This window comes from Parasteatoda tepidariorum, chromosome 8 (assembly GCF_982258835.1).
Source record: "Parasteatoda tepidariorum strain Cologne lab strain chromosome 8, Ptep-v5.0, whole genome shotgun sequence".
NCBI lineage: Eukaryota > Metazoa > Arthropoda > Arachnida > Araneae > Theridiidae > Parasteatoda > Parasteatoda tepidariorum.
This window is the reverse complement of record NC_141762.1, coordinates 12,181,365-12,201,028: the sequence shown is the minus strand read 5'-3', so window position 1 is coordinate 12,201,028 and position 19,664 is coordinate 12,181,365. Positions and strand designations below refer to the sequence as shown.

At 27.9% G+C, this 19,664-nt stretch overlaps 1 protein-coding gene across 1 annotated transcript in view; it reads left to right on the top strand.

The window, feature by feature from the left end:
• Nucleotides 1–19,664, top strand: part of l(3)80Fj (lethal (3) 80Fj) — an 84,274-nt gene that overhangs the window by 43,494 nt on the left and 21,116 nt on the right. Inside the window, exons 31-46 of the mRNA XM_087149853.1 lie at nt 1,361–1,607; nt 2,335–2,456; nt 2,544–2,658; nt 4,432–4,611; nt 5,703–5,923; nt 6,806–6,874; nt 6,969–7,107; nt 8,521–8,717; nt 9,091–9,280; nt 12,132–12,202; nt 12,277–12,492; nt 13,796–13,998; nt 15,669–15,792; nt 15,911–16,003; nt 16,676–16,819; nt 18,010–18,279. Coding sequence (XP_087005979.1) covers nt 1,361–1,607; nt 2,335–2,456; nt 2,544–2,658; nt 4,432–4,611; nt 5,703–5,923; nt 6,806–6,874; nt 6,969–7,107; nt 8,521–8,717; nt 9,091–9,280; nt 12,132–12,202; nt 12,277–12,492; nt 13,796–13,998; nt 15,669–15,792; nt 15,911–16,003; nt 16,676–16,819; nt 18,010–18,279 — 2,601 coding nt within the window. The remainder of the gene's footprint in view (nt 1–1,360; nt 1,608–2,334; nt 2,457–2,543; nt 2,659–4,431; nt 4,612–5,702; nt 5,924–6,805; nt 6,875–6,968; nt 7,108–8,520; nt 8,718–9,090; nt 9,281–12,131; nt 12,203–12,276; nt 12,493–13,795; nt 13,999–15,668; nt 15,793–15,910; nt 16,004–16,675; nt 16,820–18,009; nt 18,280–19,664) is intronic.

Genomic DNA, 19,664 nt, shown 5'->3' with positions numbered 1-19,664 from the left:
AATCTGAAGCAATTTGTACATTGCCTGTTTGGATTATCTGAAATTACGAGAGAGAGAAATAAAGTTTTACTAAAGGGACATCTCTATTTCTTACATTTTAAGTATTTTTTGAAATAGTGAGATCAAATTTTTTGATCATTCCTTAGGCTTACTAATATAAAATGTTCATGGGTGACTTCAACTTTAACTCACCTCAATATCTTATTATCCTTTTGTACTGATATCCAAACCTACAATAATTTTTTTTTTTTTTTTTTTTTTTGTCTTTGCAAAGCAACATGTCTAATAAATATTTTTATTAGTCTTGGTCCTAATTCAGATACTGATTTATTTGACAAAGCAAAATATACTTTGCAGGATTATATTCAATTACAATTTGAATATTTTATATTTTAGATGTTAGTTTATCTAGAACTAAATGTTAATTTTCAAATCCATTTAATATTTAAATTTTTTAAATATGTTATGAATTTGTGTAAAATACTTAGATATAATTCTTTAGGAATAAGTTGTATGAACAAAATGAGAGATGATTTTTTTTTATCCACAGATTATCATATTTATCTAGTTTATCTTTAAAATAATTTAGTTTTTGTTTGGATAATTTGTTTTAAGGAAAAATTTTGCCTGTCATGACTTTGACTTGACTTCAAATTTATTAATAGTACAAAAACCCAGAATATGTAAATTGAGTTTATTTAAAAATCTGATTTGCTAACTGGAAATTTATTAACAAATTGATTGATTAAAACTTTAACTAGTTAAGATTTCTACAAATAAACTTTCAATGAGTTTTTAATTTCCAATAATTTTTCATTAATCAGATGTTTTGAGAATATTTAGTCATTAGATATAAGTCCATATAAGAAGTATTTGCCACAAATTTAATTTCATGAAAAAAATTATATAAATAATTTAATTAACGCGAAAGAGGGAATAAACATTAATTTTAAATTTCTATTGAGATAAACAGTTACTTTTAATACAAGAAATGGAATGTAGTTTACCTCACAATACTGTGAAGAATGAAATGGTAAAAGCTAATTTTTATTTTTCATTGATTTTTTGACCAGTTTCATTGTGCAAATTAATAAAATTTTTTTGCAACTGTGTTTGCATCAGTGATGGGAAGAATGTAGTCTTCATGTGTTCAAGTTTTTTTTTTGGGGGGGGGGGGTTGAGGGGCATAACCAAGGTAGTTTGGATACTAATTAATCAAAATCCTTCTATTCTATTAATAAATATTGTTGACATACTTCTAAAAGCATTGTAATGTGAATGTGATTGTAAAAGTTGTATCTTGTTCGTTATAAATGTTATGTATTTGCATTTTATTAACTGGTTTTGCTTTTGTTTATAGGTTCAAGAAGCCGTAGCAAATTGTCTTCCACCTTTAGTGCCTGCTATAAAAGATGAAGCACCAGCTCTTGTAAATACTATACTAGAACTTCTTCTTGGATCATCAAGTTATGGAGAAAGGAAAGGTGCTGCATATGGTCTTGCTGGTTTAGTAAAAGGACTTGGAATTTTATCGTTGAAACAGCTGAATATCATGAATACTTTAACAGATGCTATTCAAAATAAGAAGAATTACAAGCACAGAGAAGGTAATTTGGTGTTAATTAGAAAATCTTTTTTCTTGTTTTATTTGACTCTAGCATTTCTTTTATAATTTTTTTGCAATCATATACTAATTAATTATGTGGTTGATGTGAAAAACATTTTAAAAGTGTTTTATTTTTTAATAGTAAATGCAAAAATTAACCAGTTGAGAAGTCATTATGCAGAATTTATTGAAGTTCAATTGACCTTGCACATTTCAAAACGCTTTATCAAAAATGGTGGTTGCTTAGCAGTTTTTATGGAATTTATTTTTAAAGAATGTTTTTGTAACTACAACCTAACATAAAATAGTCAGTTATAAAAACATTAACTTCTACGTATTAGAAAATGTTGAGGATTATTAACAGATAAATTTGAGTTAGAAAATTTTCATTGACAATAGCTTGAAATGCATTAAATCTTTACTTTTTTTTATCTCTTACAAGCTTTAATTTTTTTTAAAAAAACAGTGAGTCTTCAAATGTGAATTCTTAATTAAAAAATAAATAAATAAATCTATATGTACTCAAACTTGTTCAGAACAATTGTTCATCATAAAACACTTGTTGCATAGAATGCATTAAATGTTCTTATTTATTATTATTTTTTATTTTTTACATTTAGAATGTTACAAAACATTACGAGCATTTCAGAAGAAATATTATATTTTTATTAAATATTAAAGATCTTATTATATTTTAGCTTTAATTTTTTGTTTAATGTGAACTATAGGTGCATTATTTGCCTTTGAAATGCTCTGTAATATGTTGGGAAGATTATTTGAACCATATGTGGTGAATTTCTTACCTCATCTCCTGAATTGTTTTGGTGATGGAAATCAATATGTTAGAGAGGTAAATATGATTCTCTATCAGTAACTCTTTAGCTTTGTTTTGAAAAAAAATTTGGAATTTTCAAATTTTTTTTCTTCCCTTCTACAGGCAACTGATGATACATCAAAAGCTGTCATGAGTCGCCTTAGTGCTCATGGAGTCAAACTTGTTTTACCATCTTTAATTAAAGCTCTGGAAGAGGATTCTTGGAGGACAAAAACTGGTTAGTTTTAGTAATAATGATAAATCTGGTTAATTGCTGATCCTGTTCTGTCATTTCGCATTAAAATAGTACAAAACATACAATTAATTTATAATTTAAAAAAAAGTTTTAAAATTAGCAATATTATAAAACTGAAACAAAAAACACGTTTGGAAATGTAAATTATTATTTTTATTTTTTTGTACTATTTTTTGTATATTTTTTTTAAAATTTTTCTTTTTGGGAATTAGAAGTGCTATTTATTAACATTCAATTTTCTACCAACTTTGTAAAAACTCAGATAATTAATAATTTTAAATTATGATTAATCTTTATTATTGTTATTAGAATAGTTTCTACGTATGCAAACTAGCGAAACATTTTTTTGTTAAAAATCGGTTTAAAGTTTATTTTTCTAAAAAGAACTCTTAAAAGTAAATATATATAAATCGACTAAAATATTTCTTAAATAATCATCTTTTTTTATCATCCTGTTTTCTAAATCAATTTTTATTTATCTTGTATGTGGTACCTGCACTCTTAAAGAGTTCATTAAAAGTCTTATTTTTCTCTCAAACATTCTAGAGGCTCTTATTTTGATTCATAAGAAAAGACTTCATTTTATAATTTAATTTGTTTTTCCTTAATTTTTCTTATTTTATTGTGTAATTGAAGCAAAAATTTGTTTGCTTTCATCTATGTATTTAATTTTACCTATACAGTAGTAGAACTTGAAATTAACATCACCAGCCTATGAATGACAATCACTTGCTTTTATTGTCTTTTCAGCCTGGGCACCTTTTTCTATGTCAATAATGTAAAAATATTCTGTTACTTAGAGTATTCTCTAATTATAATTCCCTGGCATATATTAATACTGATGTTCTGATTAGAAAAAAGCTTCTAATGACAGTATCGTTAGTGGTTTCAGAAAAAGTTTTAAATCATTTTCGACTCAGTAAAATGCTTACCATTTCAAAACAGCCTGATCAACTTTATGAAGTATTCGCAATGTGACAATGACTTGCTGATTTGTGAATTAGGGACAATTTAAATGACTGAAATTTTAGAATCTAGTGTTCATGAAGAAGAATTATTTATTGAAGCAGTCAACATGTTGGTGAGACTTAAAATTTTCTTTCAAGAACATGAACAAGAGGGAAAAATCGTTGCCATGGAAAAGTTGGAAAATTCATTGTGTGCTTTTAGACAAAAGTAAATAAATAAAAAAAAAATGTTTTTTTTCCATTAAAATAATATAAGTTTTTCTTTTTACTAAATAAATAGCATTTAAATTTAAGATTGAATTTAGATATTTAACAAAATTAATTTTTTAACTTAATTATGTTTAAATTTTAGTTTTCAGGAAAATAATTTTCATGTCCCCAACATAACATTTTTGTCCAATCGGACAAGAGTCATTAAATTGTGGTTCTTCTGTATGCTGAATGTAGAATTTTTTTTTATGTAGACTGTATAGTTTAAAAATTTTACTTAAATTTAGTTTTTATGAAGTTCAGGAAATTTATCAGTGAATTTATCTTTGAAAAATTTATCAGTGAACTTGGAAAATTTATTAAAGTGGCCTTAAATATAAATAATATAAGTCAGGAATGAGAACTCCGTTATTACTTTCCCCAGTATTTCTGAAGTAATTTTTATTAGTTCAAAAAGTTTTAGTATTTGATATTTGAAGTGCATATTAGCAAAATGTGTGTAATATAATTACTTTTTCAATTGTTTGAACTTTTGTTTCTTTTCCCTTTTATTCACCAATATCTATTCTTAAAATAGGTTCTATTGAATTGTTGGGTGCAATGGCATTTTGTGCCCCCAAACAGTTATCTTCCTGTCTACCAAGCATAGTACCTAAACTGATTGAAGTTCTTTCTGATTCTCATATGAATGTTCAAAATGCTGGTGCTCAGGCTCTTAAACAGATTGGTTCTGTAATTAGGAATCCAGAAATTCAAGGTAATTATTTTTCATTTTTCAATTATGTTGAGTAAGTGAAAAAATATTTTTTAAATGGTTATATTATAAAATTGGCCTTATCTGTAGTTATTTACTTGTACAAATAATTTGTACTACTTCTGGTTTTGTTTAAAAAAAAATTCATATGAGCTATTCTACAATGTATAGAGACCTCTTTATAGTGTAACATTAAAAAATGAATGAGATTTTTTTTACAATACCCATATTATATTGTATTAAAAATAGGTTGTTCATAGTTACTTTAACTCTAATTTGAAATCATAAAAATAAGGGTGTGTAAAAATTTGTGAAAATTTGATTTAGTGTTGTAAATATTTAGAAACTGCTCACTGGGGATTTTTTTTTTTCTGTTGAAAACTAGTTTATTAAAATACTTGACAGATTAAATTTATTTTCTTTATTTGAAAACATTGTCTTGATCTTGAAAAATTACACAATTGACTGAGAGTTTTAATTAAAACCTGCAGAGCTAAAAAATGAAATCCATATGTTACAAAATTTTTACTTCCTTTCAAAAAAATAAATAAATCTAATGAGAGTTTTTATTTTGCTCAATGTTTAGCAATTAGTCTTCCAATTTAATATGTGTAAAATTATATACATTTCATAAAAATATGAGTTTGTGAACTTCACTAAATATTAGCCTGTCTTTAAACTGAAATGTGGTTTGTCACTTTTTACTCCCCGAAGTCAAGTTATATGTAAATTTAGAAAATTGAAATAGTTGCCAAGATAATTTTTTTTTTAGAAAAAATTGTATATAAAGTTTGTAAAGCTACTGCTACACCTTCTGCTCTCAGGAGATTAATTTTTATGTTAATTAATCTGTTAATTATGAAGATAAATTTTAAAGCAAATTCAAAAGTTTCATCAAGGGAGTATGAAAACTTTGAGACACAATAAACTAAAAAATTCCAATACTGACAGCTGACATACCTCTTTTATAAGTAGTTAAGAAAACTCAATTGTAACCCCTCTTTTTTTTTCCATTTGAAATTTGTTTGTTGTTTGCATTATGAAAGTTGCATTTTCTTTCTTAACTTCTAAATTTTACTTCTTTTTTTTTTTAGCAATTGTTCCCACTTTGTTGGATGCATTGCAAGACCCATCAAAGAAAACTTCCCCTTGTTTAGTAGCTCTTTTAGATACAAGATTTGTCCATTTTATTGATGCACCTTCCCTAGCTTTAATAATGCCTGTTGTTCAGAGGGCTTTTCAAGACCGGTCTACTGAAACACGCAAAATGTCAGCCCAAATTATTGGAAACATGTATTCTTTAACAGATCAAAAAGTAAGCATTCCTGATATATAATTTAAAATAAGTACTTAAGTTCTTTTTAAAAGTTTTTTTTAATACTATTATTGACACCACATAGGCTTAATTAATCAAGCTTGAAGTTTTTTTGATTAAATGTGCCAAGAAATAAAAAAGTCATTCAAGTTGACCCTTTTCATATCTAATAGTTTTTTTTCTTCTGTATTTTATTTTACAACTTAATGTTTTTCAGTAAAATATCTTGCAATATATAGCTATTGAGTTTGGTAGTCTAAAATTGCTCCCACCCCCCCAAGGACAATTTTTATTTTTTAAAAAATCATACATTTTTACTTAAATCTTTTCCATTTAAGATATGTTAGTTTTCCAACACAAATGAATTATGAAATCGAATCTATTAATTCAGCAATATTGAGTTAGGAAACCTAGTTAGTGTAATTTTTTTAAAAAGCAGTCATTACTTACATTTTAAGATGCAATCATTATTTACATTTTAAGAGGCAATCATTTTATTTATTCTTTAAACTAAGAGTAAAATTTTATTTATTTATTTTTTGGTGGTTTTTTGTGATTTTTTTTGTATTTGCCTCTTAAAATGTATTATTTACATTTTAAGAGGCAATCATTTGATTTATTCTTTAAACTAAGAGTAAAATTTTATTTATTTATTTTTTGGTGGTTTTTTGTGATTTTTGTTGTTGTTTGAAATTCATAAACTTTTTAGGAATTAATTTAAATTTAAAATTTTGGTACAAGCAAGCTTTTTGGTGCTCTGGTAAAACTGGGAAATATTTTTTCAGAAATTGAGTATGAACCAAACCTCAATTATAATAGCTTTAATAAGTTTGTTTTAAAATTATTTTCTTATGTTTGCACTGAAATTTTCTTTCATCCCAGGATCTTGCTCCGTATTTGCCCAACATAATTCCTGGATTGAAACAATCACTACTTGATCCAGTACCTGAGGTAGGTCTTGCTTTTTTACTTTATTATTATTTTTTTTTAATTTTATTTTCTAGTTGATATGCTTATAAGTTCAAAACTTTTTATTTCTTGACAGGTAAGAAGCGTGTCTGCTCGTGCTTTGGGTGCTATGGTGAAAGGAATGGGAGAAAGTAGTTTTGATGATTTGTTGCCTTGGCTCATGCTGACTCTTACATCAGAATCCAGCTCTGTGGACCGATCTGGTGCTGCTCAAGGTAATATTATTAACTTTTTAGGTTTTAATTAAATTAAGTTTAAGAAAAGGCACCAGATTAATAGTTATCAGGTGGTGTTCAAAATTAATAGCAGAGATGCCAACTGCTCCGGACACGCCAAAATAATTAAAAAAACGGTAAATAACTACAAAGTAGATTTTGCAAATATTTGACTATCTTTGTTTGTTATTTAAATGGTATAGCATGACATAAGTACGATAAAGTGGTGAATTATATAAGTCTACGAATTATTTAGAAATAGTGGTGGATAAAAATCTACTAAATTGAATTTGTTAAACTGAGAATCACAATTTACAAACTACCACTTTAAGATATATATTTGCTGTCCGGAGCAAGTTGGCATCTCTGTAATAGTTATCTTCTAACCATTGAAATTTGAATCGAACCACAGAAAAATAAATTTAAGTACTTCCCTGTATCAGCTATCAATGTAAAGCGATGGTGTACTTTTTTGATAATGCAATTTTTGTTTTGTCTTTTTGATCAGTGTTTTAGTGACAAAATGTGTAGTAGTATATTTTATTTTGAAGGCTTAAAATTAATAGTTGCCTAGTATCTGTGGGACCATTGGAATTTGACTCAAGGCACTATAAAATAATTTTATGTAGTTCCCTGAACCGGCAATCAATGTAAAAGGATGGTATTCTGTTTTAGTTTTAAAATTTATTATTATATTTTTTTTTTGGTTAGTGTTATTGTAACAAAAGATGTAATATATATCATCATAATTGTCAATATTGCACATTCTTAGTATTTTAAATTTTAATTATATGACACTTTATTAACTTTATTTTAAAAAAAAATCTAATAAAGACATGTAAATGGGCCAGTGAAAATGTGTATGGACTAACAATGTATTTTTTTCCCTGGGCTACGAACTATTGACTAAGCTCTTAATTTCTACTCCTAGGAAAAGTAGTTTTCTGTTCTTAATGCAACTGTAGTTTAAAATCGTGCTTATTTTTTCACTGATGTGCATTCTTAATTCTTACCGTTCATTATGTGATGTGGAATATATTTGTTGCGGATTTGCTATGCAAATTGAATTAGTCTTGTAAACTTATTACACATTCAAATTTTGTACTTTTTTTATATTATTAAATTCTAAATTGAATAAAATATCACTATCCAAACATCCACAATCATTTTATAAAAATTATGTAGTAATTAAAATAATTAAATTAATATAGTTGTTACAACAAGGGTAATAAGAGAGCAGATAATATAGAGTTGGTTATATTTATTTATTTTTCTCACTATCGGGCGCTATTTTTACGTTGTAATCATTGAAGTCAGCTGACTGAATATTAATTCTGACTGCCTGCTGTATTTAGTTTAAGCGAAAATTTATATGTTTTGTTCCTTAAAGATGTCTGCCTATTTCTGTTCTAGGTTTAAGTGAAGTTATTGGTGGCTTAGGTGTGGAAAAATTAAAATCATTTATGCCAGAAATAATTGCTACAGCTGAAAGAATGGACATTGCTCCTCACGTCAAAGATGGTTATATAATGATGTTCATTTATCTACCTATGGTCTTTAAGAAGGAATTTACTCCATACATTGGACAGATCATAAATCCAATTTTAAAAGTAAGTTGTTTTCAATTCACGCCCTTTGGCTGAGTGTTAGTGTTTTGCGCTGTCATGGCTCAAATCCTTGGTTCGATCCTCGGGCCAGACGAGGTTTACCCAGCCTTCCATCCCTTCAGTGGGTCGATAAAATGAGTACCAAGCATGCTTGGTAACTAATCATTGGGGAATCCACGTTGGGCTGACCACCCAACCGGAACATCTGCGTTGGCACCCCAGAGTCCAACAGTAAAGGAAACAGGTGGTCTCAGTAGGCCTTGGCCCACAATGTGCTGTCGCACTACTGAGTTTAGTTTGTTTTAGATTTTTAATATTTATAAATTTGAATATTTATCCGTTATGATTTTTTAATTTAATTTTTGCATTTAAATAGGCATTAGCTGATGAAAATGAATATGTAAGAGATACTGCGTTGAGAGCTGGTCAAAGAATAGTTAACATGTATGCTGACACTGCCATTACACTGTTATTACCTGAGCTTGAAAGAGGGTTGTTTGATGATAATTGGAGAATACGTTACAGTTCTGTGCAGCTACTTGGTGATCTGTTGTACAAAATATCTGGTGAGATTTTTGACATCTTAATTATTAGCACTCAGTTATTATTTGATATTGTTTATTTTTGGTAAGATTTTAAATTTTTTCATTTTATTTCTTAATTTTCATTTTCTTATTTTTTGATCCACTTTTTTAAATGGATTTAAAGGTATTATGTATATGAAGGGCTCGGGGCTACATAATAAGCCATATTTTTTTTCAAAATTGTTTAGGTCCATGTTTTTGATAAAAAAACACCAAGATTTCTATATAGGCAATAAAATGTTCTTGTTTATTGCTTTGTTATTAATTGGAAACTCATGAAGTATCTGTTTTGAAACAATACCGAGCGTTAATTTGATGTAAAAATATCATTTATAGGAAAACATAGCTTATAATTACCTAAGTCTGTCATATAAATTTGAAAGTGTTGGTTATTAGTTTAGTTAACAGTGAATATAATTATTCTTTCATCTTTCACAATTGCTAGCAATCAACAAATTTTATATATATCTAAATCATAAATTTTTTTGAAAATGTATCTACTTTATTAAATTCTTAAATTTGGATATTTGAGTTCTTAGTTTCTTTAATTGAATGTTTTCTTTATTTAAATATAATTTAGGGTTGAATTTCAGATTATTGATAGCTCATTATACTCTGCAAGTTAAGAAAAAACCATTATCCCTATGGAGAGAGCCTGTTTGCATCTAAGTGCACGCTAAAGGGATGTCAAGCTCTAAGCACAAATTAATATCAACATTCCAACTCTTGTAATGACGTAGCATGGTCTCCTTTTTGCTTATAAAATATAGCCCGAATTGAATTTCTGTCCTACGAGTTTAACTTTTCAGGGATGAGGTTTTTCCGCTTTTTAGCGGATTTCCGCCTTTTTCGCTTTTGTCTCTCGAATTTCAGCCTTTTTATCAAAAACTCCGATTCTCTAAAAATTTCAGTCTTTTTATAAATATTCCGCTTTTTCTGAAAATTCCGCTGTTGAAATAAAATAATTATATTTCTTTCCGAATTTCAAAGATAAACAGAAAATTCAAACTATGCAGCTGCCAATTCTTCCCCATTTTTAATAATTTTCTCCACTTTTACTTGTAAAAAATAAGATTTTCCGCATTTTTATCCGCCCGCCAGATAGCTCATACTTTCGTAATTCAAACGTCGTTGGATTACCTGATTTAAAAGTTGTGCATTGCGATTCTTATTCATGCAATTTCAATTTGGTACATTGCAAGTCTTATCTACGAAGTTTAAAAATCCAATATAGCTATTTGTATTTAAGCGTTATTTTTTAAAAGTCCTATGTAGCAAATTAGTTTCTACATATTTTTAAAATCCTATATAGCGATTTGTATTCACGTGAGTTTAAAATCCAATGCCGTGATTCGTTTATGCAGTTGTAATATCAAACACCGATTTTCGTATTTACACGTGTGATTTAAAAATTATGCTTTGGATTGGTATTCACGAGATTTAGAAATTGTGCATCGTGATTCGTATTTACGCAATTTAAAAATTAGACAGTGATTTGTATTTTCACATTTTTGAAATCCAATATAGAGTTTCATATTCTCGTGATTTCTAAATCGAATATTGTGATTCATATTCACACGATTTTAAAATCCTTTATCGCAATTCTAATAAGAAGTTAGTTTTTTTTCTTGAATTAGTTACTATAAATGTGGCAGTTGTTCTATTCACATTTTTGAAATCCAATATAGAGTTTCATATTCTCGTGATTTCTAAATCGAATATTGTGATTCATATTCACACGATTTTAAAATCCTTTATCGCAATTCTAATAAGAAGTAAGTTTTTTCTCTTGAATTAGTTACTATAAATGTGGCAGTTGTTCTATCGACGATTATTGGTGTATATATAGACATTACAACATCAGCATAACTGAATGCGAATATGTTTCTGATATTTATGCTATAAATCACGTGATATATTGATAAATTAGTTGACAATTAATTTTATATCAAAACATAGTTATCTATTATCTTAAATCGTCTGGATTTTATTATTAAATGATAGCACGCATGTAAGATTTACTCGCGTGAAAATTCAGCTTTTTTGCCTTTTGGCCAATCTCATCCCTGACTTTTAAAAGTCTTTATATTGTTTTTAAAGCATAATATAATTTGATAGCTGAATAAAACAGAACTAATGCAGTCACGAATGATAACTTAATCCTTTACTGCAATTTTCTTTTCCTAACTTGCAATGGAGTATAGGGTCACACTAGTAGAATAAAAAAATATCACCAAATACGAGTTCCAAGACCTATTGTCCCACAGTGGACTGATCGTTAAGACGCGGTTCCCAGCAACTCACCGAAGTTAAGTATGACTGGCTGCGGTCAGTGTGTGAGTGGGTGACCATGTGAATTAGTCTGCGTAGGGACTGACAGTGTGCGGTATTGGTCCTTGTTAAGGGCTCGACTTCACATGCAGGTCGTCAGGGCTACCGAAGCGGGGGTGCTATCACTTCTGCAGAGGATCAAAATTGTGATGGCATGTCTTTGGATCATCCTCAGGGATGTTTCCCAGATCGTCACCATTAGCCCATTGTGCAGCTCTAGTGCGACGTAAATGAACTACAGCAACAACTAAGACCTATTAATTTTTCCTCTTTATGTTTCATTTCATTTTTCTTCTACACTTAATTTATAAAACTGTTTGATATTTTTAACTTGCATGTGTAATTATATTTGAATTTAACACAGTATCGTAGCTTCTGTATCTTGTACCACCTTCATTCATTTTAATTAAAAGTAACCTAGCTGCTATATGTAGTATTATATAAAAGCTATTTGATCTGTTTCTATAACTTTGTTTATTTACAAAAAAAATTTCCTCTTTAGGTGTGAGTGGTAAAATGACTACAGAAACAGCTGATGAAGATGATAATTTTGGAACAGAGCAGTCCCATAAAGTAATATTGTGTTTCATGAGTCTGTTGAATTCTATGTTTTTAGCCATGCGTGCTTAATTGTAATGTAATTCCAGGCTATTCTGGGCTCCCTCGGTGCAGATAGACGTAACAGAGTGCTTGCGGGTCTTTACATGGGTCGTTCAGATGTTGCTCTTATGGTGAGGCAGGCTGCATTGCATGTCTGGAAAATTGTTGTTACCAATACACCCAGAACTCTCAGAGAAATTCTACCTACTCTGTTTACTCTTCTACTTGGCTGTCTTGCTAGCAATAGTTATGACAAAAGACAAGTAAGTGACTATGATGATTATAAAATAATTATTGCTGTTTCTTATCAGTACAATATACTATTTGTCACATTTTTGTTAAACTGTTATGAAAGATTGCTTTGAATTTTATGATACATTAATGTATACAAAACAGAAAAAACTCATGTGCAAGAATTAGCAAATTCTACGCATGTAAAAATTCCAGTTACTTGTACGCTATAAATGTCTATTTTTAAATTTACCTTATTTTCTAAGGGAAAAATCTGTTTTAATAAAAACAGAAAAATATTACAATTGACCATTGTAAAAAAATGAGAATTAAGAGGAAAAAAACTAATGCTTGCTGATAAAAAATTTTTAGTTCATAAAATAACAGGTAGTGCTCTTTTTGCACTAAATATTTGTTTTCAACTGAGTGAAATTGTAGGAAGGTGATTTATTGTGAATTAATTAGTATGTTGTAAAGTATTTTTGAATGTTCTAATTCATCTTAAAAAAAATCATAAATGTCATCTTAAAAATGCAAATATAATAAAATTGTTGTAAATATTTTAAAGATTATCATGACCTAAAATTATACTTCTATAATTCATTTTCTGAATGATATATTTAAATTAATGACTAAGTTCTATTTAAATGATTTTTCTAATTTAGGACCTTTTTTAAAAAAATAACTTCAAGCATTTTTACAAACACTTGCTTTATGAATATGTACCAAAAAAAAAACATTTTCTTTTAAAGCCCTGCTTTACAGATTATAAAAATATGCATATTCAATTGTATTAAACTAGATTAGCTATTGAAGGTGTCTGTACGTTTTAGATGCAAGGATAAAATACCTTAACTGTTAACATAATGTTCAGAAAAAAAGAAACTGCCTTTTTCCTCATTCCTTCATGTTCATTAGGGACTTAAACTGTTATGTAAAAATTGAGACTTTATAATGTTAACATCAATGTTTTATGTTGCTTTAATTTTTGTTTTAATGTTCCCTCAAATTCAATTTTTTCTTTTTTGTGGATTTTCAAACATTTCCTAAGTTTCTTCCCCACATAATATAAATTTGGATTAGTCTCACTCAAACAGGAGTAATAAAAGCAGTTTTTTCCCCCTTACTTGAGGAATTTATCCTTAATTAGTTTTCCTTAATTCCGTTGCCTCTGATGAATTATCAAATATGAGCGATTTTTTTTATTTGCAATAAGGTTTACACAAATAATACCTTTTTAAAGTGTTTTATGTTGTAATGAATTCTCAATATCAAAATAGATGTTGTATTTAGATTAGTATAAATAAGTTGACTTGAATTGTTATTTTGCAATAGGTTGCAGCCCGAACTTTAGGTGACCTTGTTCGTAAACTGGGTGAGAGGGTGTTGCCAGAAATCATACCTATTTTGGAGAATGGTTTAGATTCTGATCGTCCTGATCAAAGGCAAGGAGTTTGCATTGGTTTAAGTGAAATAATGGCATCAACGAGTAGAGAAATGGTTCTGACTTTTGTTGACAGTTTAGTGCCTACTGTCAGGTAAGATGTTTTTAAATATAAAACATTTTAAATAAGAAATCTACAATGTTCAACTTTTAATCTAGTATTTCAAAAGAAAAGTATGAGATTTTAATGAGTTAAATTAATAACTTGGATATAAAAATTATTTCCTGCACAATTATATGATATCCTTGTGATTATAATTTAGATCCCTTTTTATATTTTATTTATAAAGATTACAATGAAAACGTGAAAAATTTTAGAAACTTATTTTTAAGTTCTCTTTAGAAAAAAATTGTCTAAATATCTTGAAGTGATTAATTTAATCAAAAATAATATTGAAGATGATCCAATGCAAAAGTAAAAGTTTCCAGTTTTTTTGACATGCTTCTGTACTTATTGATAAATGTAAGATGACATTTAGCATTAAGCAAAAAAATTATGATAGTAAAACTAACTCAACCAAATAAGTTTTCCTCATCTTTCACTGTGTACTTTGCTATTCAATTGAATTCTGTGTGTAACTTAAGATTTGTTTGTTAATAAAGTATTCACTTTAAAAAAAAAAATATATCTATATATTCTATACCGTAAGTTGCAATTTTGTTTTAAAATTTGAATGTGTGAAAAAAAAACCTTAAATCAGAGTGCAGCCTGGAGTTTTTTTTTAATATGCAAAATTTTTTTATTAAAAGCAAACTACTGTTAGTAACATAATGAAAAATTAGTTCTTAGATAAAATGAAAATATTTTTTATATTTTCTTATATCACTGATTTTGTTGGCTAGTTTTCATTAAAAGAAGAATTGTCTTTTATTATTTAAGTATAAGAATTCATGTTTGATTTTTTATTTACTAATAAATCTGGGTGCCACCCTTCAGTCCTCAGAAATAAAATCAGTCTGGAGAAAAATTCGGTGGTCTGAATTTAGTCCTCTAATAGGTTTTTTAAATTAATTATTCTAAAAAAATTTTTTTCTTCTTAAAAAGCATATTTTTTGTTAAAAAAATAAATTAAAAAAAAAATATTTCTTTTTCATAGTTATTGCTGTAATTCTCTCCTAATGTTTTGGAGGATTAAATTAAGATGAATTTCTTTTAATGTAATTTATAGTTAATAATGAAGTGAAAAATAAGTAGAGATATGAACAGCTCCAAGAAAAAGTTAGTGGTGTATTTATTCCGTAATTATTGTAAAATGATATACCAAGTTAACTGTTATATTTGTTTTGTTTGTTGTAAAAATAGACTAATAAAATGAAGAAAATAAATATTTTCTTTAAAAAAAGTCATTGATATAACATGCGGGCCATTTTTGTGGAAAGGTGCATTTAGCAGTCAGTAGGCTACAAATTCTGCTAAACAATGCTGAACTTTTTTAATTAGTTGAAAAAGTTCAATATTAAAATTTTTTAGAGTGGCCTTGGATCATGCCTTTTTTCTATTTCAAAAGTTTCAACTTTTGCCCCTGGACTCGCTCAATGACTTTCTTTCCATTAACAATAATTTTGTATTTGTATAAAGCTTTTCAATAAAATTTTGCCAACTAACCTATTAATTTCTTGCAAATTTATTTCTGCATTGTAAAAAGTATGTTACCAAAAAAATGAACTTTTAGGCCTTGGTGTGAGGATATTGCTCATAGTTTACGAATTTATGTTTTTAAGTAGATTCTGAAAAGTTCCTAAAATTAATTGTGTATATTTTAGACGTGCTTTAAGTGATCCCCTGCCTGAAGTGCGTCTTGCAGCAGCAACTACATTTGATAGTCTCCATTCTACAGTTGGAGTTAGAGCTTTAGATGACATCTTACCTCATTTGCTTAGACAGTTGGTAAGTTGCCCTTTTTGCTCTTTTATGATTGGCTACTTTAAAACGTATTTCTTTATGATTGGCTTATTTATTTATTGCTTCATTCCTGCTAGGTTTAATATTTTAAATGTCATTTTAGGGTAATCCAGCTCAATCTGAATATGCTCTAGATGGTTTGAGGCAAGTAATGGCTATTAAAAGTAAAGTTGTTTTGCCATATCTTGTTCCACAGGTAAATTTCTAATTTTTTTTATTAAAGCATTTATTTAAAATTTTGTTTGACTAAATTTCATTGCTGTTCTTTTTTGTGTATTTTATACTGATTAAAAGTTGTACTTTCTCTATTTTGATTTATTTATTGAAATTATTATCAGTGACAAATTAAGATAGAGTTGGTCTATCATTGTATATTGGTCATGTTGTATTAAAATTTGCTTTTTTTTAAAAAAAGGTTTAAGTGTCTCTAATATAGATCAACGTTAACTCCAAAGGCCACTGGCCAACTAAATGTTGCAAATGACAATTGAAGTTGCCACCTGTTAGTACTTTTTTTGTTGATAATGCATATGTGTACTATTTTTCTAATCAATGTGGAATTATGAATGTCATAATATTCACCAAAAATAACTTTATTTCATACTAGTTTCTTCACATTTTTCATTATTTTTTAAATGTGCCTTTTAATCTTTACCAGAAGTTTTAAATTCTCAATTTTTAAAAATGTGGCCATGCGTTTTAAGATGTGCCTTTTTGAAAATGCTACAGCTGGTCAGTGACAATTAGCAATGTTTCTTAATTTTGCCCTAGAGGAATATAGGGAAAGTAAAAAGGGAAATAAAAATTATAAATTTTTAACAGTTTTTGGTAGTTATTTAACACTAATGAGCATTACCTTTTTTTATAGCTGACAGCTCCACCTGTGAACACAAAAGCCTTATCATTCTTATCTGCTGTAGCAGGAGATGCTCTTACTAGGCACTTGCCAAAAATTCTACCTGCTCTTTTAACAGCTTTGAGTTCTGCGATCAACACACCCACTGAAATACAGGTAATCTTCATAATTTAATCAATACTTACAAACAGAATACTGCAGAAGATCTTAATAATGCAAACCTTGAAGCATTGAATTATATAAAAATGTTATGTTGTTCAGTCGAACCTTGATCCATCGTTCCCACATTTTTCGCTTTCTGGTATATATGTTATTTTAACATTCTCCTCGTAAATGTTATTCTTATAATGTTAATAGATACCTGTTTAGATTATTTTTAAAGTTTGAAGATTCCCATTTACATCGTTCAGAAATTTTAGCGGTGTTTTAAAGAAATATTGAGGTTATTTGGTTTTGAGAAGACAGTAACTCTTGATGCTAAGGATGAAGGCAGAATTAAAGATTTGTAACTGTTTGGGAGAAGAGCCTCAAGCATCACTTTAGATGTTTATGCATCAGTTTATTCAAATATTGAAACTTATGGTGTTGTCTGGACAAAAATGATTACCAAAACTGAAGAAGTGCAAAGTTATGCCTATGAATACGTCAAGTGGAACCAGAACTAGTTGCGAAATTCGCAAAAGGCAACAAATTATGAAAAATTATTGTTTGTGCTGAGAAGAACTATGTTGAGACCAAAGTTTCCAAATATTTTAAATAAATAAATGTATCTTGTATAACAAATATTTTTACATCTATTACTTAAATTTTCAAAAGAAATTTTTTATACTTAATATGAATTTAATAATTTTTAAGCCCATCAATTCTTTCATTTTCAATTCATTATCTGATCTTTTATGTTGACCCTTATTTGTGGTTATCCCATAATCTTTGTTTGAAATTAATCTTTCTATGAGAAACTATCAATCGAGGTTCTACTATATTGATCATTTCACATATCATTAAATTTACATACTAAACATGGAAATTTTCTGTGGAACAGATGAAAATTAATACTTTATACCGATTTTTACGTATAAGTACTTAAAAACACGGAAATATGCCCTAAAGTAATTATTTACAGAAAAAATGCAAAATTATTAAGAGCATTTGGAATAAAATCCAACAACTTTATCGATTTTGTTTTGCTTTAGAGATAATAAAATAATATGGTGCATGAAGAAGTGCATGATATAGATCTTCTGATGTATATTTGTATAAAATATTTCTCGTTATTTTTGTATTGCATTTTCTTATTGAAAAGTATTAAAAATATGTGTTTTTTATAAATATGTTTTTCTTCCTAGACTTTAGAGTATTGCCAAACTGTTGTTTTGGCGGCAACTGATGACTTAGGTGTGCGAACAATTGTTGATCAGCTTTTGGAAGCTACAAGAAGTGAAGATCCTCTACGAAGGCACGCTGCTGTTGCTTTGTTGTGTTCATATTGTTGCCAGAAGAAAGTTGATATTTCTCAACATGTGCCTCAGTTAATCCGTGGCCTTATCCGCTTATTTACTGAAAAGGATCAGAAAGTACTTCAGCTTAGTTGGGAAGCTTTAAATGCCGTAACAAAGGTAAGAATAATGGTTCAATTAATATTTAACTATCATCATTTTGCTCTTCACTGAACATTTTTAAAAGAAATTTTGCCTGCCCTTTTTTTGCTTATTTTTTCGCAGCATTAGTGTTTATACCAATGATATTTTATACTTAGTGGTTAAGTATAGAGCTGTTTAATTGTATAAATTATAAAATAAATGAGTTTTACTTTTTAGAATAAGAATTTCAGCCATAAAGCCCTTAAATTTCTTAAATATCAAATGAAAATAACTTAATTGTATGTATTTAATGTCTAGATGGCAGCACTACTTAAAAATTCTGCTCTGGATTAACAGGGTGCATAGCATTTGTAAAACGTTTTTAATTGTGCTTATTTTTGATTTTCGTTTTTATCATTGAGTGTCTTTAAAAATTGCTACATTTTTTATTTTCTAAAATGTTTCTAAATGGTTTTCATGCTATTCTATTCAACGTTTTCAGAATTTATTCTACTACAATGCAAAAACTTTCAACAATAACAAAAAATTATTGGTGCAAATATCCTAATTATTATATTTTTTTAAAGTGCTTCAAAGTATTTTTTAGTGCTTCAAAGTGAGTTATTTTTGTTGAGAAAGTAGGCTACACACCCTGATTAATATAAGCATCAATTGTTGCAATCCAGTATCAATTTGCTGCACCATTTATTAGTTTTATTATATACTAGTTTAGTACATATATATTAGTTTGGAAATAAGTACTAACTGAAGAAAGTTCTCTTGCTAGTTTCACTCACGCTTCATATTCATAGTATTTATTTATCTCATATCAGTTTTTATTAACCTTGATATCTGAAGCTATATTAATCTTTTTACCGTGTTATTTAGTACTTACAATCATATTACATTTTTCGCCTCATTTTTCATGCTATACTTTTTTTTTCTCCATAATTTTCACTTCGACCGCTTTATTTTTGAACTTTTGCAATACTCATTTTGTGCTCTTTTGACAGATTTGATTGCTCAGGAAAGAGAGAAATTAAAAATGTTTCATTAAGTATTACATTAAATTTATTTTTTAGTCTTAATTAATGTATGAATTTGCGATTGTACCCTATTTGAATCTGTAGACTTATAATATTTTTATTACTTAATTGAATTTGTAAATAATAAGTACTTGTTAAATGTGTTATTGTTTTTATCAAAATATTTGCAGTTTTGTATTCACTTTGTCTTCTGCCTTTTGTTTTTAAGGTCAATATTATTAAATCTGCAATTTATGCTAAAAATGCAGTAAAGAAAACTGTTAAAGTGCAGTTTAAGGAAAACAATTGAAGTTTTACTTTGATTTTGCATTCCATTTGTTAAGCAAGATTTGAATTTATATTGATATGTATTTGATACAAAAAGTTTCAAGTTTT